At 45.1% G+C, this 20,111-nt stretch overlaps 1 protein-coding gene across 10 annotated transcripts in view; it reads right to left on the bottom strand.

The window, feature by feature from the left end:
- Nucleotides 1–20,111, bottom strand: part of LOC306769433 (nuclear factor 1 B-type-like) — a 71,900-nt gene that overhangs the window by 24,846 nt on the left and 26,943 nt on the right. For 8 of the 10 annotated variants that reach the window (XM_079258027.1, XM_079258035.1, XM_079258029.1 and 5 more), the window contains exons 3-4: nucleotides 2,580–2,636; nucleotides 731–799 (exon numbers count right to left, since the gene is read on the bottom strand). In XM_079258027.1, the coding sequence (XP_079114153.1) occupies nucleotides 731–799; nucleotides 2,580–2,636 (126 nt within the window). The remainder of the gene's footprint in view (nucleotides 1–730; nucleotides 800–2,579; nucleotides 2,637–20,111) is intronic. The other 2 variants (XM_079258033.1, XM_079258034.1) reach the window with 1 other exon arrangement.

The following is a 20,111-nucleotide window of genomic DNA, read 5'->3' as shown; positions in this document are numbered from 1 at the left end:
CAGGCAACTCAGCACTGGTATGTTTCCTTTAAACACAGGTTGTTGAGGGGGGCTGACTGGAGCCTTTGTGCTCCATGGGCACGTTTGCTACAGTTGCAGCTGTAGCTCGGGGGCCGGCAATACAGGTAAACGGCGCCTTGAAGTGCCCTTGGCTATTAGAGGAGTCCTGGGAGAGCAACCATCAACGGCACTGCAGAGGAGAAACATGTCTATACAGATGAATGCAGGCTCACACAGACAGCTGCACACTCATGTGTTATCTTATTGTAAAGGAGACTGGCCAAACTGGATTTACCACACCACAGCTGTGTGCTTGGATTTCAGTTAGAGCAGAGATTATGAAGGAAAACAGATTTTTTTTATGTGACCGTTGAGGGGAAAAAAAAAAAAAAACCCAAAAAAAACGCTTTTTATTTTTCTAAAAATGAAGTTGTCAGTGGTTTCGGTTGATATGGAAAGACAAGGACAGAAAAGGTTTCTGCAGAAACAAGCACAGGTGTTTTTCAGTCTGTAGCCCAATCAATGAATGTGTGAGTTTGAACAGACTGACAGCTTTCTGTTTTATATTAACTTTGATGCACCTGCTCCAACCTTCTGCACACGGATTTTATGGTGTCTCAGTTGGGCTCGGCTGCACAGCAGCGACGAGCGTTGGAAATGCAAAACACTTGTGTACAGTTGGTGTACAGTGCAGCGTGTTACAGTGCAAAACCAGAAAGCGTGTACTTACTTCTGGACACTCGCACCAGCTCTGCAACACTGAAGACTCCTGATTTGATGAAACTGTCTTCCAAATAAACTGCAGACACAGGGAGGATGAACACTCATTACTGCAGCTGGACAAAAACACATCTGAAATGCTCACAGTTTACTGGACGTAGAGAGAATTAGGTTAAGCAAAAGTGAGAAAATTCACTTCATACAAGTATGGAAAGAGCAATAATATTGGATTTATTAAGCATTTGTTAAATATTCTCACTATATTTAGCAAAGATGGAGCACAAGATCTCATAAACCACGTTCTTTGTTGCATTAATGCTCATTGTTTTTCAAACTATCCTTCAGTGCAATGTCTTCTTTATCTAGTTTCCTCTCATTTTATTGACTATATTTAATTTCCTTTAATAACATTTCATTTAGAGCACTTATTGCAGATAATTATACAAACATTTAAGCATTAGCACCACTAAGATTCTTCCAATGAAAAGAAGAGAAACACAATCCCTGTCTTTCTAGCAACTGAAACTCAGACCACATTTGCTTTTCTTTTTTTTGACATGTAAACTAACACATACTGCAGCACAAAACCCTTCTGCGCCGTCCGCTAGAGTGACAGGACAGGTGTGTGAGGAAGAAATGGAGGGAGTGACATGCAGACTTCTGCCGCTGTGAGGGAAGCTAACGAGCTAAAGCGCTGCTGGCGCTCCCCATTTGATCAAATACACAAGCAAAGCTTTTAGAAAAGCGCTGCTGTTTTGCTGCGACACGGCTTAAGGGGGAGAAATATCCAGCAAAGTGTTGTTTACTGCAGAGCTAAAATGACTCTGCTGTAAATAAACTGTTTTAAAATTGGCTGAAAGTAAATCAAGCATGCGTCAGCGCAGCCAGATTTTTTTTTCTTTTTTTTTTTTTTTCAAACTTCTCTTGTCTTATATCAGGGTGACTATCCTAATGTATTTTCTGCTGTGCTAGTACATTTTTTGCAAGGTCTGTATGACCTGCCCAAGGTTCAGTAGATTTAATCCAAGGCCGTCAGTCAAGTTAAAGCAGCCAGACAAGTTATTGACACTCAAATGACAGCGGCTCTGCTTTGATTCGCTGCTGAGGGCACTTACTCTGTGCCAAAAAGTTAAAAAAAAAAAAAAAAAAGGTATCTCTGCTGGTACCTAAATGAGCTTGATGCCTCTAGTGAGCCGATAGCTTTTGTAAGCATCTATGCCACTGCCGAGGGCCTCCCAGGCCTGAGTCACTGGCTCGCCAGCATGTTTTCTTTGGCAGCGGTATCAGCAGAACCTGCTCTTGAGGTAGAGAACTAATTATACTTCTCAAACTATTTCTCATTCCAACATTGTGACAACACAGCACAGGTCAGTCCAGGGGAAGAGCAGCGCTGTTACGGTAAATTCTCCACAGCTCGGCTCTGCTGGCTCACCTTGCAGGGCTCAGCCACGAGCCAAAAGCGCAATCTGCTGTCACATTTTCACCCCGCATCTTGAATGTCAACACTAACTCCTTTCATTTATTTTTTCTTTAAAAAGAGCCAGCATTTGATGTTATCGTTCTGGCGATAACGTCTGAATTGAGTTGTCGAGTTGTATTCACCCTCAAACGCACGCCAAGAAAACAGGAAATGAGTAACAGAACAAGAAAAGTTAAAATTTTTTACATTTGTTCCAGATTTTTTTCACACTTGACAGCGGCTCGTGTTTATGCATCTAGTGCTATTTTGCCTGCGAGCCACAGAGGTCACAACCCTATTTAAACTAAGTATGGTGTACATAAGTTAGAGTACAGTGGGTGAGCTGGAGAGGAACAATAAGAGTGATGACAGGAGGGAGGATGACTGCCACTGTACATACCTGGAAGAGGGTTTTTGCCTGGCTCATTGTTACTTGGACTTCCTGACTGCTGCGAGTCTGTGAACACACAGAGAGAGTGACGGGAGGGAGGGGAGGGGGGCGTTAGCAGTGGAACGTACCATCTGAGTGAATCAAAGTTTTATTGATAGCATTTCTACTTAAAAATGGAGTAATAAGCGCTGTCTAAGTGCAATGCCCAACCTTTTCTTCCTTCTTATCTACTGTACCGGTAAAGAAGAGCGTACCCACCATAGATTAAACCAGACAGCTTTGTTTGAACAGTTCTATCATTAATGGGAGGGCAAACTAAAGAGAAAGCTCTGTGTCTGACAGTTTTTCAAAGGTGGGGGGGGGGGTGGGGGGGGGGGAGTGTCCGGGTTCAAAATGTGTTCGGCCCTGCTGTGCAAGGTACAAGCACAGAACAAAACATGGAGAGAGGGCAGCAGGGGTGGGGAAACGCAAGGAAACATGAGTGGAATTCTTTCCACGAGCTCCAGGATTTGGTCTGAGTCGGCCCGGACTGACGTCTTTTACCTTAGAAGCCTCACCGGGAGGGGAAAGTATAATTCTTCTGCAGTTCCTGGTTGATTACTGACAGGCATGGGGCCTTTTTCCTTTTATGTTACACAGCGCCAGAGTTGTGAAACATCAAAATTAGTGGTATAAATCACTATCAGGTTTCAATCTGCACCACACTGGAAGGGTGACTCAACCTACAGAGGCTCTGAACTTGAACATGGAGCAGAGCTAAAAAACAACGCCAAACGTTTAATGGCAGCACCTGAGTGGACCGTCGTAATGATTCAAACTGGCCCCGAGACCACACATGCCCTGAGACGGAGAGGGCGCAATGAGAACCAGAAGGAAGATTACCATCTACACCTTTAACATGTGACAGTTTTTAGCATGAGAGGCAAGAAACTGGGAGAGACGGTGAACTTAGATACCCTCTCCTTGCAACAACAACCGTTTTCCTGCCGTAGCTTTCATGAGCTTAGTTACAGAGCGAAGGAAAAGACAGAGAGGGGGGGACGGGGGAAAAGAGAGAATAAAAAAGTTGAAAGATTTATTCCTTTCTTGCTCTCTCTCTCTGTCGCTCTCCTGCTCTGTCTTGTTCCCCCACTCCTAAATTTGACTATTAAACAGCGCTGCAAAAACAGAATGTTCTTGGCCAGCGCTCAACAATGACAAAGTAGGGAGGGAAACGGACCATACGTTGAGCAAAAAAAAAATAAAAAAAAAATCCCCTATTTTTATAGTAAGCCCTAAATACAAATGACCAATGTACAAGTTGGGCCCTTAAAACACACTGGTGAAAGAAAAAAAAAAAAGAAAAAACACGAAAAGAAAAAAAAAAGGAGACTTGGCTTTAAAATCCCCGACTGGAAGAAGCTCAAATTTGTTGTTAAAATGTCATTTTACAATTATAAAACATAGAAAGAAAAAAAAACAGCAGCATCTCAAACCGGAGAAGCTGCAACCTGAAAATGACTGGAACTCCTCCAAATCCCGAAAAGAAGAACTCAATCATCACATTTACCAACGATGCCGTTTCTCCCAGATCTGCAAGTTATTCACTTGTGCACAGAATATGTTTAAGTCATTGTCAAGTTTCTTCATAGATACACACACACACACACACACACACACACACACAGTGTAAAGAAGCCCCCCCAACCACCAGCACCACATTCCACTTTCCGAGTCATCCATCAGTCTTGTTACGACTGCCAACTCCATGCCTGCTCCCCGGGAACCGCTGAGAGCGAGAGAAACAGGCAGAGGGAGAGCAAAAAGAACAAGAGAGCAGCTCGGAGGTAAATGCTGAAAAGGTGGCGCGGAAGGGGGTGGTGGGGGGTGGTGGGGCAAAAATAAATTTAAAAAAAAGAAAGAAAAAAGATGCCAAGGAGGAGGGGAGGTGGGAGAGGCGCTCCAGTTCAGCTAGATCGGATCAGAGTTGTGTGCTTTTTTTTTTCTTCTTCTTCTACTTCTTCAAGAAGTGAACAGGCAACCAAAACAAAAAGAGCAGATGGTCGTGGCAATTAGAGATCCCAGGCAGCATCTTCCAGCATGAGGCCCCCACTGTAGCACCAGGAGAGACCACCTGGATGACTCAAGGTGGGATGCAAGCATATGGCACATCTGCCAGGCCTGCACCGGAGCAGGAAGCACCTCCCCTTATTGCATTACATTTTACCTTTGACCTCAGAAAATCAGCCTCCTGATCCTTCTTTTTTTTTCCTTTTGGAGTTATTGCATTATTTATTGAAGCGCTTGCACATTTGAGAGCCTTTTTAGTTCATGTTTGTTTTGTCTAAGCTGGTAGTCTTAGTAATTCAACAGGTAATTTAACATGATTTAAGCACAGCGACTAAAGCCTAAATAACAAAATCTGGGATTTAAGTGGTTAAACATTGAAATTCTTTATTTAAAAAGTGGACTCTGATTTAGTACAGTGGAGCTGTGGTTTGTTACATTAGGAGCCTGGGGCCTAGTATCTCTATCTAAAAGGTGTTCTGTGCAGAAGCCCAGCCAATCTGATAGTCTTCAAATAAACAGTAGTGTAACCTGTAAATAAACAGTTGCGGTCAAGGAGGCTCAGCTTTGCCCTGGGAGCTTGGCAGGGCTTGATCGCGGGGCCAGACACCACACACACACACACACACACACACACACACACACGGCCCTTTTCCAAAAACAACATTTCTTGGCACCCTCCGTCCCTGCCACTTGTTTAAATAAACAAACCGGTTCATGAAGGAAGGGGGGAAAAAACAGCCCCACGTATGAATCAGATTATCTGCTGTTACTCAGCAAAAGAACGCTGAGGAGGGGGGGCTGCAGAAGGGGCTTGTGGGTATTTTGGATGTGTCCACAAGTTCTTACACCTTCTTGTCCGGTGGGATACTTATCATACCACTGTAACGATTAGGGCAATTAGTGGTAATGGCAACAGAAATCTGGCTCGGCAAGAAAGTTTCTAAGTGCTTATGAGGTTTCTCCACACCCAAGTGTGTTACTCGCCTGGATTTTATAATCACTAAAACACTCGCGCGCACACTCTCCCTAACCCACCCTCTTCATTTTTGGCACGATACCCATTCTGTTCCCGCTAAAATGTGGAACACATATGCACATACACACAGCGTGGATTAAATTAGCCACATAGTTTGGGAAACTTTCCTTTTCTTTTTTTTTTTTTTTTTCTGTTTTTTTTTTTTCCTCCGACAACCACGGTTGCGCGTTCGTAACGCCCGCAAACACTTGCAGACATGTACAGATATCCTCCACGAAAACACAAGCACACACGCACGTCACGCACGCCCTGCAGATGCATACCGCTGTCGACATTTCAGGAGGAGAAGCCTGTCTGGCAGCCATTTTATGCCGAGCAGGGTTCTGTGCACATGTATAGCACTCTGGCTGCCAGAGGCATGGGTCCTGAGCCAAGATGAATTTCAGCAGCCTGGGGAGGCGAGGGGAGGGGAGCGTGCAGAGGAGAAGGTGGAGAGGGGTGGACTCCCAGAGAAGTAGGGAAACGGAGAGAGGGAGAAAATATCGACCTAATTACGGAGCAGCTCCGATGCGTAATGTTTCGACAATACAGCTGCTCCTGAGTAAATATTTGATGTGGCCAAGCAGACTTTCTTCTCAGTGTCCTCATCCGGAGACTTCTGTTTGCCCTTCCTTGGAAACACACAGCCATGTTTGTGTGTGTGTGTGTGCAGCAGAGTCACACAAGTCTTAACAGTGCACATAAATGACTGTACATGTGCTGGTATGTAATATATGTGTGTGTGTGTGTGTGTGTGTGTGTGTGTGCACTTTGTCTTGTGTCCTCCTGTGCTCCTGGTTTCTATCATTCGCAGCATTGTGGATGACCTCACACTACTCAGGCTGGCTTCCAACAGCAGAACCTGCTCCCTTATCCAGATCCTTCTTTCTTCTCCTGGCTATCGGTCTATCGCTGTCCCTGTGCCTGCAACAGTATCCGTCCTCTATTGTATCTTTTCATACCCGCCTGTGTGTATATCTAGTATTCAGTGTGTATCCATGTCTTATCCCATAAAAGCTCCAACTGCATCTTTTTTTTTTACTCTTAAATATTTCTTTTTTGTCCCCTCCTTTTATTTTAAACCCTTTTTCTTTTAATGTTTCCATCTGTGTTGGTGCTATTCCTCCCATTTGCTGCCTTTATTAACCCCCCACCCACCCACCCCACCTCTTTCTCTCTCATTCTAACTCTTTGTCTCTCTATCTCTGTCTTTTCTCCCTCCCTCACGCTTTGTTGTCTAAACAAAGTAGCCTTTATCGGGATGAGCCGCAACCCAAACAAGCCAAACAAAAGATATGGGCGAGAAAATCTGCCCGCAGAAGAGGGAGGATCTTATCGTGCCAGCCTTTGTGTGCCAGCCTGCCAACTGGCGATGCCCCCCCCACCGCCAACCCCCCTCCCTAAACACACACACACACAACAAATTTTGCCATCCAAGCTCTTCCCCCTCACCCCAACAGGACTCACGCATGGCATCCTGCAAAGGGCTGGCACCTGACCTGGTCCAATAGAGGGTGATACTGACGCCGAGGGTGAGAGGAGGGGGGGAGACAAATGCTGCGCCAAATGCAGCGCCATCTTGGGGTGGCATTGTCCGTCAAAGAAGATGAGCTTTGGCGGAGCAGTAAATCAAAAACCATAATGCAAAAAAAAAAAAAAAAAAAAAAAGCTTCATGGTTTACCTAGTTTATCTATATTTGGCAAGCCTGGGTGCTGGACCTCAACAGCTTGTGATTACCAGAGTACAGAAACCCTCCTCTGCCTACAAGCTCATCCGTGCCTTATTGTTTATTTTTATTATCAGTGACACTCTGCAAAGACAGAAATGGATAGCGCTGCATCGTTTTCACAAACTATGACTGCTTTGCTTCAGTAATGGCTACACGCTGGGTAACACAGTAATGATTATCTCATAATTGGAACAAGGGAGGTATTTCTTATTGGCTTAAAGGAGCACCTGGTAATCCGGATGGCTTCCCTATCGAATGACGGCCTGTGACGGGGAATGCAGGTACAGTGGGATGAGTTACACACAAACACGCACACGGCACACACTGAGACGAATGTGAGAGAAAAGCAGAAGGAAAGTGAGAAGGGCAAAGTTGAAATGTCTGTGAGAACAATGAAATGTTGCCTTCTTGTCTGGAAGATAGACACTGCAGTCTGCTGGAGGTTTTAAGACTCATGGAACCAAGTAGGATCCCGGGGAATAATGAAAAGCCATACAGCGTGTAGGGTTGATTGTGTGTGATCAAGCTCCCTTATATCTCCCCGTGTCTGTGTGCAGCTCTCAACCACAGTACATTCACGTGTGTGTATTTGCGTGGAACCTGGATGTGTTTGTTTCTATTTAGTTGTTGTTGCATACTAATGCCAGCGAAGAGTGGGCCCTCTTTCTCCTCGCCGAGCCTCTGTGCCTTCTCCTCCGTAAACTCTCACGGCGGTGAAAAGAGGAGAGCATTTTAACTGAGCCGAGAGGACAACAGGCTCCTCATTGAGGTCACCAAACAGTGCGGACAGGGAGGGAGCACATTCTGTGGCGAGTGGGCCTTGAATAAGGCGCTGAATGGCCTGACGGATCATTAGCCACACCGGCTCAGGAGAGCAGAGGAGAGAACCTGGCGAGCACAAAAGGATACATAGCCTCAAAACTAAGGATGCAGATGAGGGGTTAATCCCGTTAAATTCAACTTCCCTCACCTTTTAATTTGTGAGATAAAGTTTACCCACCTCTGAACAGATGCACACATCGCATGCATGTACAATAGCCCTCCCCCTACCATAAAAGGAGGGTGTACATTTAATTTGCACATTATAAATGTACAAACACAGACATACTGAACATGTGTGCTCAAACAGAGGCACGCACTCAGCATCCCGCGGTGAGCTGGACTCTGCTGCGCGATGCAGTCAGCAGGCTGGCTGCTGACAAACTGTACAACGCAACACAACACAGTGGCTCATCTGTCCCATGAAAAATGAGCAGGCTGGTCTCCGGTCAGCACACTGCACCCTGCTTAATGTTTCCACCTCCTCCTGCTCTCACTGTTTGCCCTTTCCTCCCAATGTGGCCTTTCCTTTTTGATTTTTTCTTTTTTTTTCTTTCATATCTTCCTTTGAATAAAACCCTTCTATTCTTTGCATTCCTCGTAGCGTTTTGCTCAAATGTTCCACTGGACCTAACGACATGATTTGCAAGTGGAAAAAACCTTTTTAAATCAGTCTGAAATAAAACTATAGATTAAAAAAAGTTCCAGTTTGTGACGGCTTATGAGTCAGAACAATAAATCTGAAGGTAATTGTGCCTAACACCTGACATGTGAACCAGATCCATTAGTAATTCACAGATACAGGCTTAAAACCGTCTATACTTTAACAAAAAGAAGTAGCTGCCTGGAGCGTGGTCTCATCTTTCACACGTTTAATCAGCATCAGGTCTAGCCTGTGAGAAAGAAAGAACTTTGCATCTGTGTTGAAACAATGGCTCCATCAACAGCCAGGCTCGCATCTTTTTGGTATGCACCAAACAAACAATTAGCTTTGTTGCGGTGTAATTGACTGGCAGGACTGGGTGGCATTTACATTCGCCCGCTGTTGCCACCCTGCCATTCACTGGGGCTGGGGTAAAAAAGAATAGGTCCATGCAAGGGTGCAAGGTTGGCCACATCTCTCCAGTTTGAAGACACTGCCTTTTTTTCCCCCCAATGGTGGCAAACTTCCAAGCAGGAGCTCCTTTCTTTTTTTTAATGCACGTCTGTAGAGGAAGGAGGGAGGCGAGGGTGGAGTAAGGACGAGACTATAGATTTAATTATGCATGCGTGTTTTCTCATTCATTGTAGTGGTGGGAAGGGGAGAAGGAGAGGGTAAGGGGTGTATGGTGGGACAGTTGGAGAGGGAGGCAGACCAATGACATTCCGTCGTTGTAGTCCTCCTCCTAAAGACATACACACAGTAACACACAAGGAGCAGTCTGGGAGCGAGCCGCTATAGGCTAATGAGGTGACACTCACCGTCTGGAGACTAGCCAAAACAGTCCATTAACTCCTAGCCAGTAGTTAAGAGGAGAAGAAGGAGAAAGGTGGCGGTGGGGAAGGGTGGGTGGGAGACAAGAGGAGGCAGATGAGGGAGAAGGGGCAAATGGGTGAGGTGGGCAGCTAGCCGATGGTGGGCGGGGCTTGTGAGAGAGGAAAAGAAAAAGGAGCGAGTCTGAAGTCTTTCAGGATGTGAGGGTGGGGGGTATTCCTGCAGTTTTGTAGTTGTGAATGAATCAGCAGGGTGGTTGGTAGAAGGGGGGGGCTGTGCACGCGCGTTCACTGTCGGCGATTATGCTCTGTGGTGGCGGCTCTTGAGGAAACGCAAGACTGTGTGTGTGCGAATGCGAGATGGAGCAAAGGTGGTGGGGTGGGTGGTGTATGAGGTGAAAGAGAGGGGACAAGGGAGATAGATCCAAACCCCCCCAGTCAGGCAGACAGACCTTTGACAGAGGAGCTCTGTGATTTGCCTCTTTCATCTTCAGAAACCAACCCCCCCCCCCGCCCCATCCAGTCGGATAATTATGAGACAAATGCACCGGACCCCTGCTGCTTGAGTGGCAATGGGCATTGGAGGCCAGAAACACAGAGAGAGGGTTCAAACCTGCACGTCTCGACTGGTCTGGAGGGAGGAGGGACAGAGGGAATGAGGGATGGTGGGGGTGGGTTAGGGGTCTGGGAAATTCCGCGCTCTCCCAAGAGAGACAAGTTTGTCTACAGATCATAGTTCAGGGACAGACTAGTTGTGATGCTAACAAGGCTTATCAGATTTTTTCTCAACTTCCAAACACACACACACACACATCCAATAAGAAATATTTGCTTTCAAACATACAGCATCTTTTAGAAAAACCCTCTCAGATTCCAACTTACAGCTGGCAGATGTAGACCCGACCAGCACGCAGCTTGTTGTTTTATTACTGTATTTGTTGGTACCCTGGTTTAAACTGATAAGGAGGCAAAAATTAGCAAACGGCAAAGTTACTTCCATCTTTATCTCACACCAACAACTAAGCCTCGATAGCGTGATGGAAACACGCCGTGCCAAATGCAATTACATAAGAAAATGAAAGTGCAAATCTGCAACTGTTTTAAATCCATGGAAAGTTGTGGGGAAATAATCATAATCATGCTAAAAATCTAAAGTGTAATCACAGTTTTCAGTTGGTTACAGAAGTCAATTTAACTCCATTTTAGGTTTATTTAACACTGTTTGGCCTCCTCTAGTGATGTGTCAGTGATTGTCAGCACTTGCAACGTCTCAGGCCTCAGCCAAGAGGACTTCCCGCTGGCGAGCGCTGTGGGCCGTGACTGGGTGCTCCCTCGGAAGGGCAAAATGGCTCTCCTCCAGCTGGGCGAGAGGCCACTGAGGATCCCTGCCACCCATTGCCACTGTTTGCGCTCCCAGAACTGTGCCAAGCAAGCGGTAGCAAAATGCACACAAACACACACGCCCACACACACCTTAAAGTGGGTACATGGAAGGAATTATCCAATCATAGAACACCACCACATCTAAGACCAGATCTTGGCCCAAAACAGACAAAGAAAACAAAGCGTGCACTCATTCAGACGATTTTGCTGGCACCGCTTCCCTGGAACGGGACATAGATGGAAGAAGGAGAGTGATGGTGGTGGTGGGTGTAGGGGAATCAACCACAGAGTTTAATGTGTCATTACAAGCATAAAAACAGACTACTGACATTGCCAGCAGATGTCGAGCCAGTTTCTTTCTGCCATTACAACTCCAGTAGGAAATGAAGCAGCAGGTGCAAGTGGTGCTTTCTTCTCCACTATCCATGTCACTGTACTGCTGCATCATCATGTCTTCTCATCGACTACTAAGTTTTGCATCAGAAGGAAAGAAAAAGGCATCGAAACCTCTGTTCTTTGAGAAAATGAGTCAACAACAAGTGGAACTGAAGGGCAGAGTAGATTTGCGGGGCTTGTTTACTTATAATAATGTAATTCCTATTTCAAGTAGGTCGCAAAACCCTGGTATCTCCGGCTAAATGTGGATTACGTTTTCACCACAAAGTTTTATTCATTCTCGCAAATCTGTAAGAGCCTTAAGCCTAATGCTCCCTGCATCTTTCGAAACTCCCTGCTCTTGAACAGTAATGACTCTTTAGGGTTGAAGTTGTTCAGATGCAGCAGACCCACTGAAAAGTTTGTTGGTGGTTTAAAAGCCGGCTGCATGCCGCATGGCCAGTAAAACCCCTCCTTTCCTGTTAATGAGCCTGGAGACAGGGCTTTCAGAGGCCCCAGCCAGAGCTGGTACGAATCAAAGCATCGAGGGGATAGAGGCTCAGGGGCAAGAGGGTTCATTGGGGGAGTGGGTTTTGGTGTCTCCATTGGCACAAGTCCATTGAAAGAGGCTTTTTAGGCTGGGGGTTAAATTGTAGAAGCTGTTTTACATAAACAACGAATATAAAAGTGTTGGGAATTCTTTTAGAATGGGTAAATGCTCATTTGGTGAGTCATAGTCAGATGGAGGGCAGGGGTTTGAATAAAACAGGATCATAAAACATTCTCCCATAACTCAAGAAAGAGTGACGGCCACCTCCGCCCACCACAAGGTCAGGGCGTTGGCAGCCATCCAGCAACGGCCCATCTTCTTTGCTCCTCATGGACCCACCAATCTAACACCAAAGAAGGTATACAGTCAACATCAGATCACACAACACAACAAAGCACAGGAAAACCATAAAACATCTCTGTCTTCCAGCGTATCACCACATAAATCTAATCTCGCAGGTTTAACCGAGTTTTCCCTTTGCCTCGCCACATGTGCGTGATGTATAAATGATACAGAAAAGTGCACACTAAGCAAGATGTTACGAGCCAAGCAGAGAAAGAGCCAGAGTGAACTCAATTCCACATTCCTGGCAAAAAAACAGACAACAAATCTGCTCTCTGCTACTAAGGCCTGCTGGGGCAGACCTCTCTGCCACTGCAGCAATAACAACATGTGGTTTGGCTGCACAGTGCCAGTTTACAGTGGGAAGAGGAGAGGCGCTAAATTAATTTCAGATTCTGTTGTCTGAGAGCCATAAACAATGTCACAGCAAAGCATGGCATCCATAGAGGTGGCCGCATGGCCAAAAAGCATTGCATCGCCAACTTGTAAAGGATTTGATTAATACTGAACAAATAATTTATTCTGATTTTATGCACAATAACCACTGACAAGAAAAAAGTAAGAATAAATAAATACTACTTAGAATTTCCCTTGCAAAACTGCTATCCACACTGCTAAGTCAAATTTACACTGCAAATTGTGGTTATAGGAACACAATGCATGAAACAAAGGTGTACAGCAAGCATGGACTCATGTCTGGTCCTCCTTTGCTATTTAGGTCGACATGCAAAGAGTCTTTGTTTTGATATTATTTCTGGTTTGTTGCCAAAACGTTGGGAAGACACGCAGAACAAAGACGTGTGTCATCAGTCCTCACTCGGCAGGTTTCTGTTTGTTTGCGGGAGTATTGAATATTGCGGTTTTGTGATTACATTCTTTCTCTGATAATGTTAAGAGGGACGGGCTTTCTGTTGAAGCGACTTTAACTCTTGCTGTCCTTACTGCTTCAGTCTTTCCCACGAGGCTCCCCAACGATAATCTCTTGAAATATTTGCACAGATGACGGCAGCGCTCGGCTGTTTTGACACAGAGCAGCACAAGCGAGATCTAGCAGTCACTTTTTCCATCACTTCTCAGCTCAGGAACAGGAATTCCCCTTTTGCCGCTTTTCTCTGTAACCCCCCCACCCCTTGCTATAACTCCCAGCACTCCTTCCTCCACTTCCTCGGCCTGGTAGGATTTGTCCGCTCAGGGCCACACTGCAGGGGCCTTTACACCCGCCTCACAGCCAGCGCTAACAATCCCTGCTTTCCACCCATCCAAGCATGTTGTTTTCACTTTATCTGAGATGCCAAAAGTTCACTTGGAGAGATCAGGGGTGGGTTGGAGGGCTGTGATGGGGTTGGGGTAAATGCGGCAGGATAACTGAGGTAGTTCCTGTTCTGCCTCGCTTCAGCTCAGGAAGGCAAAGCATGGCCAGCAGGACTGCTCTGTTTATGTTTCGTGTTTCTGGGAGGTTCATCTCTATGCTGCAAGGAACAAATGCATGTTTGCATTCTCTCACTTGTCACGAGCGTCCATCCCCCCCCACACCACCATCACCACTGGTTCAAGCACAAAAATATCCAGAACACGTCCTCACACTAACAATGGCCTTCCCTTGAACCTCCTGTGAAGCTGTTGCCACATTTTTAAAAATGTGTTGACTGTCATTTAAATGTAGTTATAAACACATTTAGAAAGAAATGAACCTGAAATTATTTAAGGATTTAAGTCATTCCAAATAGTAATTGCTCTGAGTTTGGTGCGCAATCTGTTTAAAGGTCATAAAAATAATCTCCTGATACTCGCCATAGTGTTGCATCATGGGAACTGGAAGGAACATCAAAGGGCCACCACTGGAGCACACTCTGTAATCCCCCTCCTGGCAAGCTTCTACATATATACATGTGTCCTTGCCAAAGTTTTTTTTTTTTTTCCTCTCCTCTTGAGGGCCTGCTCGGATGTGCATGTGCATGTAGAAAACACTATCTGTTCACCGACACTGACAGCGTAACTTGCTTGTTGCAGTCACAGCTCTCGCAAGGTTGGCAGCCCCTGCAGAAACACTTCCCATTTGTGGTGCAGGGCTTGGTCCAAGCCACTTGAACTTGGCAGGGCTTACCTGGAACGGGCCTACCGTAGGACTGCCACAGACTCTCAACCTAAGCCAAAAAGCTTGCAGGCCTCACTGTAAACTACACCAGCTGATGTCAGCCACTCCTTCAGAGAACTGGCTGCAACTGACTTTCAGGTATTTATCAAGGAAGAGGGAAGCGTTATTTTTTTATTTTTTTCTTTTTTAAACAACATTTTCCAGTTAAGCTAGTTGGACTGCTTATTTTCATAAGGTCCTCCTCTCTAAACAGTTCATCTTTGTCAAGTGTAAGTATTTGGGGGAGGAGAAAAAGAAAAAGGAGCTGCAGAGCATATTTTAACTGTGGAAAGACAAAGAGAATGAATGTTTCGGTGCAGGACATACAGTACAGGAGCTACAGTACCTTTCACAAAGGCCTGAATTGTGCACACAAGGTGACTTTTTTTTTATCAATTGAGAGAGAATTACACAGATCGTATGACACCATATGGAATTCTTTTTACACATAATGTATTTCCTTTGCAGGCGCTGTGAAAGGCGAGGCCTACAGGGAGTCCTCTTTAGGAGGAGGGGGGAAAAAAAAGCTGCATGTATGGTGAGGAGGGAGGGTTAGGGTGAGGGAGGGGGGTAGCTGGGGTGAGGGGGGGTTAGTGGGGCGGTCCAAGCACACTCAGCGAAAATATGCCTCATGCACTCGTTGAACTTGGGGGCCTGCGCAGGCTTCTCTCAAGGTTACAGGAGAGGCCTGTGTGGAGAGGAGCAGGAGAAAGAAAGCATGCAGCAGCAGCAGCAGTTCACGTGCAGACCCTGTTTCCTTGCTGCTTTTGTTGCGACAAATACTACATCTACAGCTTCCTATACATGTTAAACCACGTGAGAATGAAAAACATTACGTCTAACACAACCTCAAGCATCAAGCCTGCATTACTGAGTATTACAGCAAGTGTATGCTGCTCAGATAACAGAAGCAGCATGCAGCCACCTTTGACACCAGGTTTCCTTCCCTCCTTGGAGGCTGCCAGGACTTGGGCCATGTATCCGCTGCCGCACCCCTGAGCCCCTCGATCACACAAAGGTAGGAAGCAACCGCCTGGGCTCGTCACAATGTCAAGAGGCCTCTAAATCACCTCTAGTCTTATCCACCGCTATTTATGCACAATTCACCGCAGGAAATCATAAAGACAACAAAGGCTAGTAAACACATCTGAGTGGGGGGGGGGGAGATGCAAGGCTATTAGCTAATTGAATCATATGGATGGTAATGGCATAAAGCTGGAAAGATGATAGATTCACGGCACCTGCACGGTGTGAAGACAACTCTCCACGTAAACATTAACTTTTTACTGTCAGAGATGTGCTGAGTCATGCAAAGTCACCCCCTTAACTTTTAAGCTTATGGAGGTGGAAACTAAGTGCAGTTTTATGTCTGCATGAAACGTCACTGTGACGATAGTCTCATGTCACAGTCATGGCTGGAATTCGATCTCCAGCTTGCTGATACGGACCAGATCATTTAGCAGGTGTGATGGTAAACAGCATCTCGGACCGTAGAGTCAAACATGCCTGACAAGAATGTGAAACATGGTGCTTGGGCTGAAACAGCTCGGTTTTTGACTTCACCCCTGACAGCACAGGGGTCAAAGGGCAACAGGTAGTAAACACTCAGCTTAATGAATTGGTCACTTTGCCTTTCTCCAAGAATTAGCAGGCCATTAGCACCTCATAAAAAAGCCACTTCCTTGCTTTACAACAGCTTAGGCCTGCTTTTAGACAAACAGAGTGGCTGTGAAAAACGGGGTTCAAGGGGTTTATAAAAGCAAAAAGACACAGAGGACTTAATGCATAGTTAGCTTCAATGCCCATCTCATCTTTTATATATGCATATTAAAGAAGTCCAAAAACATTTATTCCCAATCAATCTTAGTTAATTTTCCAAAAACAAATTACCATGAGATGAAGTGGGTCACTCTCGTGTCTTGATTAAAGAGGGCTTCGGCTTTGCCCAAGTGGCCGAGCAGCAGACTGCAAGTTCAGCTTTGCACACTCAGGCTTTTATCAGAGCCTCTTTTGTAAACAAGAAATACCACCCCCCCTCCCCATCTCATCCGACATAATAAAAGGAGCATCAAAGCAACTATAGAAGAGAATCAGTCGGAGTATTAGACGCCACTTGGGGTTGTCAACGTGATGGCTTAGATGCCGCTGGAGAACATCTCCATGGATGTAAAGCAGGCAAACAAATTAAGAGGGATGAGCTCCCACTTGGTGGATTAGTTTTGGATTCACGGGGACGACTTGAAGCCGAAAGAGAACGCAAGTCTGTCAAAGCTGTGACATCAACGGCAACTTTTTGCGAATTCACTTGAAAAGCAGCAGAAGCTAAAGCATGTTGTGTATGGATAAGCTTTAAAGCGGAGTTATATCACTTTGGAGTCACTCCAGCAGCGAGCATGTGAGCAAAGTGCAAAGCAATCTGACTCGACTTGACGGATAACTTCTCGTTATGAAGATGTCATCGTTTTGTAATGCTGTGTAACTCTCATGTAGTCCGTTCTGTAAACGCAAGTGTAAAAGTACAGCAATATGTGTTTGCATGAGCATTGCGAGTCCTTGTAACCGGTTAGCATGAGCCCTGCAGCAAGTGTTTACCCTCATATCCAGTATTCACTGGTGTAGCAAAGGTGGAGTCTAGGTAGGAAGACCACAGAGCTTATTTCTCTGAAATTCATCCTCCAACTCTCAAGAGCGCATGGCACAACATTCAAAACATTTTACTGCATCGCTGGTTTGAGCTGAACTTGGTTCCTGACTGAAGGGACTAATAGAGCAGTGGGTCCTGGGAGCCCTGAGCCCGAGAAGCTCAGCAACATGATACGATGTGAGGGTATTTTTAGGCTGATGCAATTTGCTTGTGACACATTTACTGCGAAGGACTTTAAGAGTGATAACATGCACAAACCACAGTCTGCTGAGCAGAGTGACAGCAATACTTGGAGCCCCACAGGAGAGTCAGACCAATTAATGCCAAGAAGTCCTCCGAGTGCAGCCCCTCGGTATAATCCCACAACCTACTTTATGGTAAGCAAAACACACCACCCCACCCTCAGCTCTGGTGCTGATGTGCGGATCATTAATTACATATCATATCAAACCTCCTTTCCCTTACCACAAACAGTCATTCCCAAAAGTAAATATATGTTTATCACAGACCAGAACAAGCGATGATCCTGAAAGAAAAGCTGGCTCACTGTTGGGAAACATTTTTGCTGAACTACCTCCACAATATCCCTTCATGTAAAAGAAAAAAAAAAAAAAGACTGTAATACAGTTCTGAAAGCAGCTTGCCAAGATCATTAAAACACAGAAGTATGATGGTTTGTTTTTTTTTTTATCAATTTAACCGATGCCACCTAAAACCAGGCTCTCAAAATTCTCGCTCAGCATGCACAACTGGCACTTGAGACATGAAAGGGCAGCTGCAGTGTTTGGTTTACATTATATCTTAGTGGTTTCCACATTGTGGCGAGGGGATAAGCATCAGGAGAGGTTTATCTCTGTTACAGTGTTCTATGGAATATGTAAACACGATGTGTAATCATTCCAGCAGTCAAAAGGGGGTGTGGGAAAGTAAAGCACTTCAGAAATAAGCTGCCATCTTACTCATTAAACTAAAAGAAAGATAACTGGAGGAAACACAGCAGGACCTTTAAACCTATGTGCTGCTTGAAAAGTTTTTTTGGTTTTTTTTCATGTGCAAAATCAGCCAGACTTGTGCAAGTAGCATTGTTAGTAACTAAGCGCTAACTTTCACTCCACTCAGGATCTTATCTGATCTGATCCTTCTCTTGGCTTCGCTCCGTCTTCTTGGCTTTGTCTTTGTCACCCTGTGGGGCGGCGGCGCTTCATTTTTTTGAGGAAGAAGCGTTCTCGTTTAGACGAAGAGCCTCTCTCCTGACCAGAGCCCAAGTTATAATATGGTGTCCAATCAAAAGTGATTAAGCATCGCAGAGCACAAACAATGCGGGCCCTTAAATCTCTGAACCCTCTTTCACCAGAGCGAATGAAAGAGCGCTCTGTCTGCAGCAGCAGATGACAGACGCGCGCTTGGAGATAAGTCTTCTCCATGGGCCCTTATCCTAGGAACACCCGCCGTTGGACTATATTGAGAAATAAATAAATACATTACAAGCCAAACAAGGGAACTGAGGCTCAGGAATGATGAGTGTAAATCTTCCTTTTTACAGCAAAATGACCCAGGATGACACCAAAATGAAGGCTACTAGCTCAGCCCAGTTAAGTACAGCAAATGAGTTAAAAAAAAAAGCAACAACAAAAAAAAAAAACTAACTAAAACATGCACACATATGAAAATACAGTCTGGCAAGTAACAAGCCTGTTAATGATAACTTCACCTATTAAAGCCACCAGCTGTCTGAATCACATGAAAAGTTATAAAAGTGGTCATTTTATATAAATGATCATATTTTGCACAAGTCATCACACATGTGTTATATAAAACCATACCACGGACTAATGTATTTGTTTACTGCTAAACAACTAGCAGCAACAATGTTTAAGGAAGCTGGAAATGAAGGGTAATGCAGCCAACAATGACATGGCAGTGGAAGCAATCTTTCACCATAAATACCACATGAACATGAGACTCTAGTCGTGTTTCAGCACATGTTAAATATTCCTACATATGGTGTTTTTTTTTTTGTTTTTTTTTAATTTGCTGTGATAAAATGCTAGAATATCTGAAATGCAGTATTAGTGGAGCTCTTCCATAACCACACACACATGCAGACGCAAGTAGTGAAGTTGAATCATTGAGAAATGGACAAGCGTCATCACTGAGAGCCTTCTGCAGTCAACAAGTCAGCATGACTTTTGTAGCACTGCCCCCAAACGTTCAGCCAAAACAAGCTCTTTCTGCTGCTGTTGCTGGCTCCTGCTTCTAATTTTGCGAGAGTGGGCCAAGTAATGGCTTCAGCGTTTTGTGGTCTGCAGACACATATGGTCCGTGCAGCTAACCAGCTCTGCACACACCCCCCCCTTCCATCGATTGCTCTGGGACATGCGGTGCGATGTGGGCAGAGGGAGACAGACACAGCCCTAGGGGCTAGTCACAGTTATGGGCGGACGTGTATGGGTCTTGTTATGACTGCCTAGAGAATTGGGCTCTGGCAGGCCACCGCTGCAATCAGTGTATAGCCGCAGAATGAGGAGTCAACCAAACTGTTCTGGCTCTAAATACTGGGAAGTAATTTGTAAATGTAATGTGGTGAAAGGTCAATAAAAAGGGGCACAATTAGAAAATTCTTACAGGTCAAGTGTAAAGTTTTCTAATCAAAATTAGTCTTGACCATCAGTTTGGGAAAAAGGTTAAACATCTTTCTAACAGGTCCAACCTCTACAAATGCAAGTCTAGTTTTCAGGCAAGGTTTCTTGATACCAGAGGGTTTATCAGTCAGTCTTTTCCTTAACTGCTTGGTCCAATTAAGGTTCACGGGGGAGGTGGAGCCTCTCCCAGCAATCATTGGACGAGAGGAAGGGTACACCCTGGACAGGTCGCCAGTCTATCACTGGAGGTGGGTTTATGTTTTGACCTGCATTCCACAGGTGCTTTACCAAACTCTTCTATGCTTCCTTGATAGGATGTTTCCATCCTAGTTATGTTCTTAGGCTGGGAAAGACTAGTTTATTGCTCAATTTCATAATCTGATAT

This window comes from Telmatherina bonti (genome assembly GCF_933228915.1).
Source record: "Telmatherina bonti genome assembly, chromosome: 18".
Lineage (NCBI taxonomy): Eukaryota > Metazoa > Chordata > Actinopteri > Atheriniformes > Telmatherinidae > Telmatherina > Telmatherina bonti.
Note: the sequence above shows the minus strand (reverse complement) of the source record. Positions and strands in the feature narration are given on the sequence as shown.